The following is a 13,599-nucleotide window of genomic DNA, read 5'->3' on the forward strand; positions in this document are numbered from 1 at the left end:
ATGTTATCAGCTCAAGGTATTCGACTTAATGAAGCTCGTGAGCTTCACTGGTTCATTACAGCAGCAGTTCATCATTGTTATGAGTCTGTATGGAAATTAAGGTTTTTGATAAACATTTATTGGATTGAAACTATACATTTGATCAGTTCATGCATTCCCTAGGAATCGAACAACAGTAGAAACACAAAAGATTACCACTGGGAAACAGAAGAAGATCTAGTCAACTTTATGCCCCAATTTAAGCAAGAAATCATGAACGCCGGTTGCAAACCTTGCTGTCACTAAACACCACATATATCCTCTAAGTTTCTCAGTCCAATTCTGGCCCATCCTGTTTTAAAGCTCTGCCGTTTGACCCAGTTTTCGTAAGAAAGATACATTCCAGCTTATTTCCAAACATTCCCTTGCAGTGCCCCAGTGGAGCCGACCAAATAAAAATACATGCCAGACTCACCTTAACATGCCTTGTGAGAGTTCCTGTAGCATCGTTGCTATTACTCACAAACCCCAAAGAACTGCAGAACACCACCAATGCAATAAACATATGACAAAAAACATACATCCTAGACCTAGAGCATTAGCATGACAGTAAATTCAGCTTTTCCAGGAAGTACTCTAGAAGGTGAAGCACCTGTTATGAGAAGATCTTCTGTTAATCATCTCAATGTTTTGGATTATAGTGGTAAGATATGGGAAAGATATGGGAATTATGGGACATTAGGACTGAGCTACATTATATCATGCCACCTGTTGCCACATTTTATAGAAGGAAAATTAGGGCTGCAAAAATAATCAAAATAAAAGCAAAATTGCAATATGGTTTGTGCAATTATTAGGCTGGGTATTGACACAAATTTTACTTGATTTTGATTCACAAGTGTGAGATTCATCAATTTCGATTAACAAAGTTTTTATAATAATAACTGAGATAATTCTGTTTCTAAACAGATTTTTTTTTTTAAATATATTCATTTAAATGATGGCTATTTTCATGACTGATTTATTCAAACTTACATTACATAACATGCTAAATAAAAAATAATGAATATGAAATATAGTGCATAGTGCTAACTATGTATTTTAGTAAGTTGTACGATATCTTTCAAAATACCTTCTGATGTGCATTCACATTTATTTTGTGCTTTAACTAGTAGTAAAGCAGAAAAGATGATACGTGCTCTTCGCAATGCCACTTCTCTTGAACTGAGGCGCTACATCTGTCACGATCGCCAAAACGGTATAAATATTAAGGTAACACTTTACAATAAGGTTCATTAGTTAACATTAGTTAGTTAGTTAACATGAACTAATAGTAAATGCTGTAGTAGTGCAATTCATTAATACATTATTAAAATCAAGTTTACATTAACAATGAACAGCTGGATTTTTATTAACTAACATTAACAAATAATTAAATTAAATTGAAAGAGAAATTAATCGAATTGCAAGCTTGTGAACTGAAATCGAATCGTGAAATGCGTCAATGCCCACCCCTAGAATTTCACAAAAACTGACAAAATTTGAAAGATGAGACTTTGTTTTAGGGCTGGGCGATGTATCGAATGCTTTTGTCACGCGCATTTCTTCAGTAAAGCCGGTTCCCTGATTGCCGCTAAATCGCCATCACCTGCTTTCAAATGAAGCGGCATTTAATAGACAGAGCCGTAGTTCACTGATAAGACACGCAATATCGCGTTCAATATCGACGGCGATACATATCGATATTGAACGCGATATTGCATGTCTTATCAGTGAACTACGGCTCTGTCTATTAAATGCCGCTTCATTTGAAAGCAAGTGATGGCGATTTAGCGGTAATCAGGGAACCGGCTTTACTGAAGAAATGCGCGTGACAAAAGCATTCGATACATCGCCCAGCCCTACTTTGTTTCATATCAAAAGTAACAAAGCACAAAGCTTATTGCGATTTATTGAATGGGAGGAGCTACAAATATCTGTTTATTCTTCAAATGAAAACAAAGACTAAAAAAATTAATTCCTGGGATTTAATTGGGATTCTTGCGATACTGGTTAATCAAAATAAGAATCGATTAAAGAAATCAGTATTTTTAACCCAGTCCTAGCGATTATGAAATCGCAAATAGTATACATACTATTTGCACCTCAGTAGGCTATTGTAAATTAACAGAATGCAATAATAACAAAGTGTAAATGATTTTATCATTATTAAACACTCGTTAGGCAATTTACTTCCACTTTTAGAACATTTTCTTCATTTTTATCAAAAATAAATGCCTTTCTGATGTGATAGGAAAAGGGAAAAGAGCGAGCTCGACAGAAGGCGGATTCGAATCCAGTCACTCGCATCACAAGGTAATTCTCCGCGCCCAACATTGGTGGGTGGGGCTACTGTAAATTTTCACTTAGTAATAGACACTCTGAATAATCTTGTTTTCTGTTTGCATAAAGATTATTTTTATTACCACACTGGCAGATATTGATAATTTTACTCAAGTAAAATGCACTCAATTTAGATCCCCCAGGAAACATGTCTAAATATCTTATATCAGTTTCTTATTTAGAAAATCCATTTTGATTTAAGAATTTTTTTGATATTTGTACTTGAAATAGGACAACAAAAATGCTCAGTAAGAAAAGCATTTTTGCGGCATGAACGAATGAATGAACTATTTAAACATCACTTGCACTTTAAAAATGGGGAGGAGACTGAAAGAAACACTGGGTTTACCAAAGAAAACCTGCTCCTGACCAGGTTAGGTTCACAGAGTAAGTTACCATGGTAACTGACTCCGAGTATAAGTTACCTCGCTTGACTTACCCTGCTTTCTCAGGTTTGACATACCTCCCATTCTGAAACGGAAAACCCAGAGTTTCCCCCATTTCAGGGTTAACATACTCAGAGTTTTCACTTAACCTCCTTCCTGAAACGGGCCCCTGGAGCTAGGGTATGGAAGTAAAATAATAACTAACGTCTTTGAAACAAAAAATAAATAAATAAAAATTAAAAGCTTGTTGAATTGCACTAACTGAAACATTACCAATGCTTGCATTTCAATGCATTGTATTTTCAGTAGGGGTGTAACAATATATCGTGTCACAATATATCGCAATACAAAAATGCAACAATATCGTATCATGGTTAGTGACTATGTATTGTGCATAATTCACCCAAAATGAAAATTTTTTCTTGTTTTTTTTTTTTTATTACCCATTTACAATCTGAGTACAAGTTTAACTTTTCATTCTGCCAAGTACACTGCAAAGTTTCTGGATTGACAACCGTATTTAAATGTGCGATTGAATAAGAAACTGCGATGATTGACTAACATATGAGACAAAAAACGGGAAGTACTTCATTCACAACTAGGGCAAAAATTGGTCAAGATCTTGTATTGACAATGCAAGAGGTGAGCACTCTGTAAAGTCTCCTCCAGCACATCCCAAAAGCTTTCAATGCATTTAAGGTTTGGACTCAGAGGTGCAGATTCCTCATGCTTTCTCCCAACCATTTTTTCACAATTTAAGCCTGATGAATCTTGACATTGTCATCCTGAAGGCTGTAATATGGCCATGGTTGTTTAAAGGGTTAGTTCACCCAAAAATTAAAATAATGTCATTAATTATTTTGGTGTACCAAAAAAAAATAAAAAAAAATAACGACTTATATAGTGATGGCTGATTTCAAAACACTGCTTCAGGAAGCTTCGGAGCATAATGAATCAGCGTGTCTAATCAGCGGTTTGGAGCACCAAAGTCATGTGATTTCTGCAGTTTGACATGCGATCCGAATCATGATTCGACACAAAAGATTCATAACGCTCTGAAGCTTCCCGAAGCAGTGTTTTGAAATCAGCCATCACTATATTGATAGTTTTTTTGGCGCACCAAAAATATTCTCGTCTCTTTATAATATTAATATTGAACCACTGTACTCACATGACCTGATTTAAATATGTTTTTAGTACATTAATGGATCTTGAGAGAGGAAATGTTATTGCTGGGTATGCAGGCCTCACTGAGCCATCGGATTTCATCAAAAATATCTTCATTTGTGTTCTGAAGATTAACGAAGGTCTTAGAATGACATGAGGGTGAGTAATAAATTACATTATTTTCATTTTTGGGTGAACTAACCTTTTAAGAAATGAAAAGCTACACACTCCATCAATTGGGGTTAGAAGAACTGTTGCCAAACATGGCAGAAACATAATAATCACTGCAATAAAAATGCATTGGTCTATTTGAATGCAAACTGCGACTTGTTTTGGGCCGAGCATCAAATGACATTCTCATCTTAACAAAAATGTAGCTCAACTCAACAACAGCATGAAGAAGGCCATGTTTTCAATGCAACACCTGTCTCACAACCTTGATTACAGAACATTCCCATAAGCTGACAGCCATTCATTTACATACCCAGAGCTGCTCTATGTGCCGAAACCATCCTTCAATTTCAGTCTCGCTCTAGTCCCATGACAACACTCTAATTAGAAGTTAAGATGTGGTTAGTACAACCAGCTCTCGAGTTTGATTGCCTGAATCCCAAACAAGGTGTCCTGCTGTTAGATTTGCATGGCAAATTACCAAACTATTACAGCTGTTGGACTGGGTGGCCAAAAGGACTAGTTTGGACAACCTTTGAAAACATTTGGATGGTCAAATTAATAACCATAATATAACCAATCAATGATTACATGCAACACATTACTCTTAATCAGAAGGGCTCATGACCCAACTATCAACCAAAACTGTTTACTAGTCATTACAACTCATCAACAAGCCAATCGACCCCAAACAACAATAAACGAGTCAATGAGGGCGTCAAGTTAACAATATCCAGCACAGCTGACTAATTAAACCAAGGGGAAAAAGTAAACAAGAAGCCTCTGCAAGAGTAATACCATGTTTTTGGATATTTACTATGAAAATACATTGGAGTATCATAGTTTACATACTGCAAAGTGCACCATGACACTGGTCCGAAAACAAATTACCATGGTAAATACCCAAAACAGTAGTGTAGACCTTACAAATTGAGTTTTATAATGGAATCATTGTGCTTTGATTGTATTATATGCTAATACTGTGGAACACTTAATAAATACTATGGTAATTACATGATACTCCAAAAATACTACGCTGGAAAATGTCCAAAAATGTCTCTGACATTGTTTTTAGACATACTGTGGTCATACAAAAGTGTGTTTTACATCTAGTTTCTTGTACCATGGTACTACCAAGGTATTCTTGGATTATATTCTACATATTATTCCAGTAAAAAGGCATATATCAATGTACCATGGTATTATAATTTGACACACAACATCACTGTACCATGATACTGCCATAGTACATCTTTGTAAAGGAAATTACCATGGTACAAGTCCAAACACTATGGTACGTAGGTGTATATTACGGTACTAAATTCATGTAACGTACAACGGTATTTACATGGTACTTCGAAAAATACCATGGTATTACTATGGTGCTTCTGGTTCTATTAAGTGTATTCACTGCAAACGCCCTAATTAAAGAGTTTAAGTTATAATCTAATAAATAATGATTGTGATTAGTGACATTTACTCAGGTTTGAGCTATAATTTGTTGTCTTAGCCTTTATGCTGCTAACAGCAGATGCTAACCATCACAGGGCTGTAAAACAACTGACCGCTGCCATTTATCACAAATAAATAATCGTCGGTGCCACTATTTAGACTAGTCAGATTTACAATCATCCTGAAATACACATTGTCAAAATGTACACGTTAAATAGGGTTTATAGTAGACAGGAGAGCAAATCAAGCCCCCGTTGAACAAAGCGCGGCCTGCGGGGAGATCAGAAGCCTCGGTGTTTCCTGACGAATGAACATTAACACAAATAACCTCAAAATACAACATCACCACACGAATGCTGCTGGAATCTACACAAGCCTTCAAAAAGAAGAGGGTCTGGTGTGAATCAAGCCCAGGTTAGTGTTTGTTATAGATATATTCACCCCTTTCTGCGTTGTTTCTGTCCGGCGGTACCGGGCGCGGCCTCGACACTCGCCGGGGTCTGCGGTTAGTCGCTCTGACGGAGTTCATTTGACGGGTTTCTGGTTAAAACACACACCGCTGCAGCCCTTTCCTCTGTATCCTTACACTGTGCTGAGCTTGTGAAATGTAAATAAAAGCCTAAAGTGCATTGCACTGAGAATCTGCTTGGTCTGGGCTCCGGAGAAGAGGTTTTACTGTCCAAGCGCTCCGGTCCGAGAGCTCCGATTTCGATTTTCAGTGGCAGGAGGAGCCATTTACACACACACTCTCACACACACACACACACACTCACTCACTCACACACTCCCATATACAACCACATGGCGGTGCACACGACCAATCACAGTAGATTTTCCTCTTACAAAAAGTACCATGGTAATACCATAGTATTACCATATACTATAGTAAATGCCATGGTGCATGCAAGCATCGGTGCCATGACACTGAAGCCATGGTATACAGAATAACAGCATAACATGTCCAAAATACCATGGTAATCACATACAAAAATAGCACTATCTATGTTTTGTAATGTGGCATGGTAAACTGATGGCAAAGGCATATTTTTGATGCAATTTTATTATATATGATATATAATATTAAATATTGATATATGCACTGCCCTCCAAAAGTTTGGAAACACCCCTGTTAAAGCGTGTAAGCATAAATACTTATAATCTTTTGGTGCAAATACATACATTAAAGTAACTTGACATTATCATTGAAGACCAGCAATAATAATTTTCATTTTGATTACATAATAATGGCAATATATACATGTCAAAGTCAGATATGCCCCTTTGCCAGCTGTGATGCTGGTTACTGGTTTAATCTTGGTCCAGGTTTGTAAAAGATTTTTGGGTCAGCACACCTTAATAGCTACAATAATTGATTGCCAATTAAGTTTAGAATACAATGAACCAATCAGAACCCAGTTTAGGTCAGATAGCTGCTAATGAATATATTCTATGTATAAACTGTTTATGTAATAAAATGTTTTTGTAGTTTGTGTTGTCCCTTATCAGTGCAAAATTATCACAAATTAAAAAGGATTCATGCCAATATTGTCCAAAACCCCACTTTTCTAGTGAGTTTACAAACTTTTGGAGGGCAGAGTATATATTTCTATTATATATATGTATAAAAACATTACAAAGTTAGTTTGTTAGTCTAGTGAATGATGCAACATCATGAGATGCATCTTCATCCATACATAAGCTATTTATATTCGTCTACAAAACTAGTTTCAATAATTTAGTCTTTAGATTAATGGGTCAATGACGTGACGGGGCATTTTTTTGGTCCAAAGGCCTTGATAATAATAATAAAACACAGAGATATGACATCCAAAGTATGTAAGGTAGTACAACTAGATCTCTGTTATTGAATCCAAAAGGTTTTAATTTTATTTTGCTACATATAAAGGTATTTTGATGTGTCATTCTGTTTAACCGTCCAACCGTTCATTTGTGATTTAAATATCTTAAAATGTAATAATTTTATATATTTTTTATTCTGGCATGATTTTATAACATCATATATCAACATAGTGCAAAATTATGTGTAGAAGTCGTTGCTTTGTTATGAGAAAGAATGTCCAGAAAAATGAATTTCATTGATGTCGTTCGGAGTAACCGATATAAAGGGACTGTTTTGGATCAAGTCATGTGGTCAGTATCATGTGGCATCATTCAGACACCTGCAAAGGACCACATGGTCATGAAGCAAAGTAACTAAATCTCTCTTAACTATTTGATAAATTCATGTTTTCTCTTGATCATACGCATACGAAACATCAGGTCATTCGGTGCAACCGCTATAAAACATGGAAAATGTTGTAATATTTTAAAAACTTGTACTAAATATAAAATGTTTGGTTGTTCTTTTGTTAGATATCAGCCTGTTAGCATTGATTGAAAATATCGTCATTCAGTAAAACCAAAATTTTGGTTAAACCAAATGACTTTTTTGCTGACAAATTTTGTAAAAAATGACAAAATCAGTGTTAACTGATTATAAAAACCACATAATCTCATTGTTAACACTTAATAAAACTTCAAAATTAATTATATCTCCATTATGTTTTTTCACACCTTATTCATCAATGACCCTAATGCATTATTAAGATCTTTCATAAACTTTCATATTGTGCATAAACTAAAATAAGAATCACCTTTTAACAATGAGCATAAGATGTTGATGTAGGCTGGAGGTTTTTACCATTTTTGACCAAAACATTGGTCTGAAGACATGCATGTTTTTCTTTTAATTTAACAAGTTGCGGCTGGTTAGAAGGTCATTTTTTCTGAAAAGACAAAGAAGAAGAGTGTAGTTCTCATTTTGGGTTGCATTTCCCAAAAGCATTGTAAGTAGATAGTAGAAAACGTTTGGCACCAGTAGTTTCAACCTCGGCTTACGACACAGATTGTGTCGGCCCAGATCCGGCCCACACCTGATTCGCGTGGAATGATGATCCGGCCCAGATGCCGTGTGGAATGATGTATGCTCCGGTTTGCCAGATCTGGAGCACAAGCAGGCCAAAGCAATGCCACATGTCAGCCAAGAGCAAGAGTATGATATATAGAGTAATCTCAGTTTCTGAACAGAAACTGCATTTAGACATCAAAACTAATCATACGAAAAACCTTCAACAGCAGAATATTCAATATTTAGCTCTGAATATCATAAAACAAGCTACTAAAAACAAAAGCAACAATACAAGCAAATATTAATGGAAATAATATGACAGTTCAGCTGCATCATTTATTCATGCCACACAATGTTTTGTACTACGCTGACACCCAGCATGCATTGCAGTATGAAGCTTTTTGTTGATGTTGACACATATTCTTGACGTCTGAATGAAATGTGTTGTATAAACACACTGTTACAGCAGCCAGAGAAGACAAAAGGAAAAGTTCAAGAGTGCAACTAAAGTGAACACTGATCACCATAGTGGTGACCCCAAATGAAACATTTTCAAAATAACACTTCATTTCCCAGAATGCATTACCTTTGTTGATTTGTTTTGAATTGCCATTTATTAGATTTCACATTTTTGGTCACTCAGATTCAAATTCTTTAATAATCCTGAAAGTAACTGAAAAAGAATAGAACCTCTAAAACCTCTAAATTTGCCTATAAATAATAATAATAAAAGAAAACTGTGTACTCCTTGAATTTATTGTAGCTGTGTTTAACAATCATAATCCCTGTTTGTTATTTGAAAAGTTTTGATAAAAGTATAAAAAACAGATTCAGCTTCCTGTGTGTTGTGGTCAATTCAATTCAAAACCATTAGAGGGAGCAAATTCTTCATTTGTGAATTCAGCACAACCCTTATGTGAGTAAGAAAATGGCAGATTGCTAATGGTAATTTTATTATTCATAAATGATTAAATATTAATGTTGCAGTCATTTGTGCCCCGCTTGCGCAGCAGGTGATGGTTACTTAGCAGTAATTTATAATCACAAAATTAAACCATTTACTGTATGTTTTGAGAGAAATTAATAATGCAACAATCTTCATTTTAAAAATAAAAACATGTTTGTTGATGTTTGAACTTGGTGTCTTTACATTCAGAATGCAACACATTCAACACAGCTAAATAAATAAATATATCTTTTAAAGATCGATTTAATTGTGCGACAGTGATGCAAGTAACATTATAAACAAGATAAGCTAGTAACTGTGGTCTATTAATATATGGAATAACATTTTCAATGACAACCTCCTACAAAAAAAAAAAAAAAAAATCATTAAATAATCATAGTCTCATTTTTTTTTTTAAACAAAAATATTACAGATTGGATTAACTATTTCTGACCTTGTAAATTGGGTTGTTGTTCTAAAGTTTGGCCACTAGATGACCCTGCAGACCACTGTATTACAACAGACCAACTATGATCTGAGTCAAATGAAGAATAGCTTTAATTTTTGCCCATATATATATATATATATATATATATATATATATATATATATATATATATATATATATATATATATATATATATATATATATATATATATATGTGCTTTTGTTCTGTGTGGTTTCTTATTGGCACGAGTGAACAGAGTTCTCCTTGATATTCTGGTTGCAGACTCCAATAGCCACTCTGTAAAATGCAATTGGGTTGTTTTAACCCAGCAGTTGGGTTAAATGTTTGACCCAACCTGCTGGGTAGTTTTATTTAACTCAACTCTTGTTTAAAAATTACTGTATTGCTTGATTAAAATGAACCCAAAATATGTTGGAAATTAACATTTATTAATATGTTTAATACATTTATTAAGTTTTTATGAATAATAATTAAACGATAAACACATTTATTAAATTGATTGAGAGGATTGGATAAAATTACCATTAGCAATCTGCTTTTTCTTTCTCACATAAGGGTTGTGCTAAAATCTAAATTGAAGAATTTTCTCCCTTTAATGGGTGTGAATTTGAATTGAATTAACCACAACACACAAGAAGTTGAATTGGAATTTGAATCTTTTTATATATATACTTTTATCAAACCTTTTCAAAGACAGGAAGTGGAATATAATAAAGGGTTAGTTCACCCCAAAATAATGTCATTTATTACTCACCGTCATGTCGTTCCACACCTGTAAGACCATTGTTCATCTTCAGAACACAAATTAAGATATTTTTGTTGAAATCCAATGGCTCAGTGAGGCCTGAGCAATGACATTTCCTCTCTCAAGATCCATTAATGTACTAAAAACATATTTAAATCAGGTCATGTGAGTACAGTGGTTCAATATTAATATTATCATTTTTGTGCACCAAAAAAACTATCAGTATAGTGATTGGCCGATTTCAAAACACTGCTTCGGAGCTTTGCAAATCGAATCAGTGATTCGGAGCACCAAAGTCACATGATTTCAGCAGTTTAGCTGTTTGATAGGAAATCCGAGTCACTGATTTGATTCGTAAAGTTTCGAATCACTATATAAGTCGTTATTTTGTTTTTTTGGTGCACCAAAAATATTCTCGTCGCTTCATAATATTAATATTGAACCACTGTACTCACATGACCTGATTTAAATATGTTTTTAGTACATTAATGGATCTTGAGAGAGGAAATGTCATTGCTCAGGCCTCACTGAGCCGTCGGATTTCATCAAAAATATCTTGAATGAAGGTCTTACGGGTGTGGAACGACAGGAGGGTGAGTAATAAATGACAGAATTTAAATTTATGGGTGAACAAACCCTTTAACTGGCCATTCAAAAAAATCAACAAAGGAATGCATGTGATGAAGTGTTCTGTTGAAAATGTTTCATTTGAAGTTGCCATGGTGATTAGTGTTTGCTTTAGGTTGACCTCTTGAACTTTTATTGAGTTCCTTTAGATTTTTCAGAATTCTTATATTCAAGTGTTCCTCTAATATGTGGTAAGAACCCAGCAAACTATAATATGTTGTAAGAACATTTTGCTAACGTTCCTATTATTACTAGGGCTGGGTATTGACACAATTTTCACGAATCGATTCGATATCGATTATTTTGGATGTAGTATTTCAGTTTCTGCACATGGCAAATTTTCTAGAGGAAAAAAATCTCTCAACTAATGCTGTAAACTACACACTTAAATTACACTCATTGATGTTTTTATTATAAATAAAGTTTAGAATTACATGAAATATAAACATTTAAATCGTGGCTGTCATAACTGATTTATTCAAACATGCATTAAATATTGAAGAACATTAAAAAATTATAATGTAAAACGGTGCATAGCTATATTTATCAGAATGCTGCTTTCTAGAGTTCACTTTTCTAGCTGACTAATGAGTTTATGGTCACTGAATATGTTTTTCTGAGGTAAATGTGACGTCACGTGACATTGAAGCTGTTTTATTGAGTCTTTCCGAGGTTGAAACACTGATTGAGCGATTACACGAGACATGATACGGATTTCAGTAAGTTGTACTGTATATTTTAACATACCTTCAGATGTTCATGTTTATTTCGCTGTAACTGGTATTAAAGCGGAGGAGAGGATGATCACATGCTTCTCTTTAACTGAGGCGCTAAAGCGATCTGTCACGCCACATTAAACAGCGCCAAAACGGTATTTATTTTTTGAAGCTCATAATAAGATGGACGTCATTTGAAATCTGAGACTTTGCTTCATATCAAAAGTAACAGATTATTGCGATTTATGGGATGGGAGGCGAAAATGCAAAAAAATAAATCTTTATAAGTTGACGAATGTGCAACTAAAAAAATCCATGATCAATGTATTTGTGCTAACGTTGTCTATTGGAAAGCGTTCATAAATTTGCCATATGCAAATGACTTCCTTCTAAACTCAGCTCTTGTGCACAGAATATATCAGCTGATCATAAACCGAAAATACATTGCACAACAAACCAGTTAGTGCTTTATGCATAAATGTGTACCTGCTGTCAGAGAATATTGTTAATTCTTGCTGATAGCACCGTGTGAGGGTGTGGCACACACAGAGTGGCTATCAGTGAACTCCAGCTGGTGCTGCCAGTGACAGGAAGCTGCTTGTGTTTGTGTGTGTGAAGCAGGATGTGGCATGTCGCTTACATCAACTGTTGAACAAATGCACAGTTCCCTATGGTTGGCACTAAAGGAACCGAAACTGCTTGTTGTCAAGGCCAGGACTGAGACTGCTCACTTTTGCAAGACTAATACACCTCCTGATCTACTGAGATTTCTTTGACGGAGGTTGGTGCCTCTCAGTTCCGTTGAAAATGACTGCAAAAACTCTTTTAACTTTCAGCCATAGAACTTTTGAATATATATATTGCATTAGACTCTTTTATTGTGCATTCAGGTATTTTTTACTACATGACCTTGGTGTTGCTTTTTTGCATTACCAGGGGAGCGACTGCAATAATTGTTGCTTCTTGGTTCAAGATACATTAGATCAGGATGTGTTCCTTGGGAATAAAACCCTTGACCTTGAGTTGAAAGTAGTAGCTAGTGTTTATTATTATTTATATACTACTATTATAGTATTTATTGATATTTTGAAATAGGTTATATATATTTTTATTTTCATTTTAATTTTTTTTTAAATATTTTTTATGTGCTTTTATTTAGTAGTTTTTCTGTTTAGCTTTTATATATATATATATATATATATTTCAGTTTTAGTAATTTTTGTACTTTGAGATTTTTTAAAGTTTGATTTTTCATCTTCTATTTTATTTTAGCTGTATTTTAATTAATGGAAATGTTTTTTTAATAGTTTTAATTTTAGTTAAGAATAGTGCCACTGTCTCGAAGGCTCATTTGAATGTCTAAATATATTTTTGTGGTGTTTTACTTTCATTAATTCTTAGGGATAATGACTTGAGCAAAGAGCATGAAAACGTTGTTGTGTAACTCACAAAACATTTTTGATACACACAAAATACATTTACATGAATGCATTTAGCAGATGCTTTTATACCAAGCAACTTACAAAAGTGGAACAAAAGCAGTTTGTTAAAGAGCCAACAAAATATACAATGTATATATATATTATATATATAATAATATACAATGCCAGGTTTATTAGAAAAATACTAAGAATAAAGGTTTGTTGTTGT

The 13,599-nt window shown here is 34.3% G+C and overlaps 2 protein-coding genes across 2 annotated transcripts in view; one reads left to right on the forward strand and one right to left on the reverse strand.

Moving 5' to 3' along the window:
- The window catches only part of fbxo11a (F-box protein 11a), a 36,459-nt gene extending 30,175 nt beyond the window's left edge, over positions 1–6,284 (reverse strand). Inside the window, exon 1 of the mRNA XM_067385616.1 lies at positions 5,979–6,284. Within this exon, the coding sequence (XP_067241717.1) occupies positions 5,979–6,066 (88 nt within the window). The 5' untranslated portion in view covers positions 6,067–6,284. The remainder of the gene's footprint in view (positions 1–5,978) is intronic.
- A 6,376-nt stretch (positions 6,285–12,660) lies between these two features.
- The window catches only part of foxn2a (forkhead box N2a), a 78,314-nt gene continuing 77,375 nt past the window's right edge, over positions 12,661–13,599 (forward strand). Inside the window, exon 1 of the mRNA XM_067385622.1 lies at positions 12,661–12,730. The gene's annotated coding sequence lies outside the window, so the exon portion shown is untranslated. The remainder of the gene's footprint in view (positions 12,731–13,599) is intronic.

This window comes from Chanodichthys erythropterus, chromosome 5 (assembly GCF_024489055.1).
Source record: "Chanodichthys erythropterus isolate Z2021 chromosome 5, ASM2448905v1, whole genome shotgun sequence".
In the NCBI taxonomy this organism is placed as follows: domain Eukaryota; kingdom Metazoa; phylum Chordata; class Actinopteri; order Cypriniformes; family Xenocyprididae; genus Chanodichthys; species Chanodichthys erythropterus.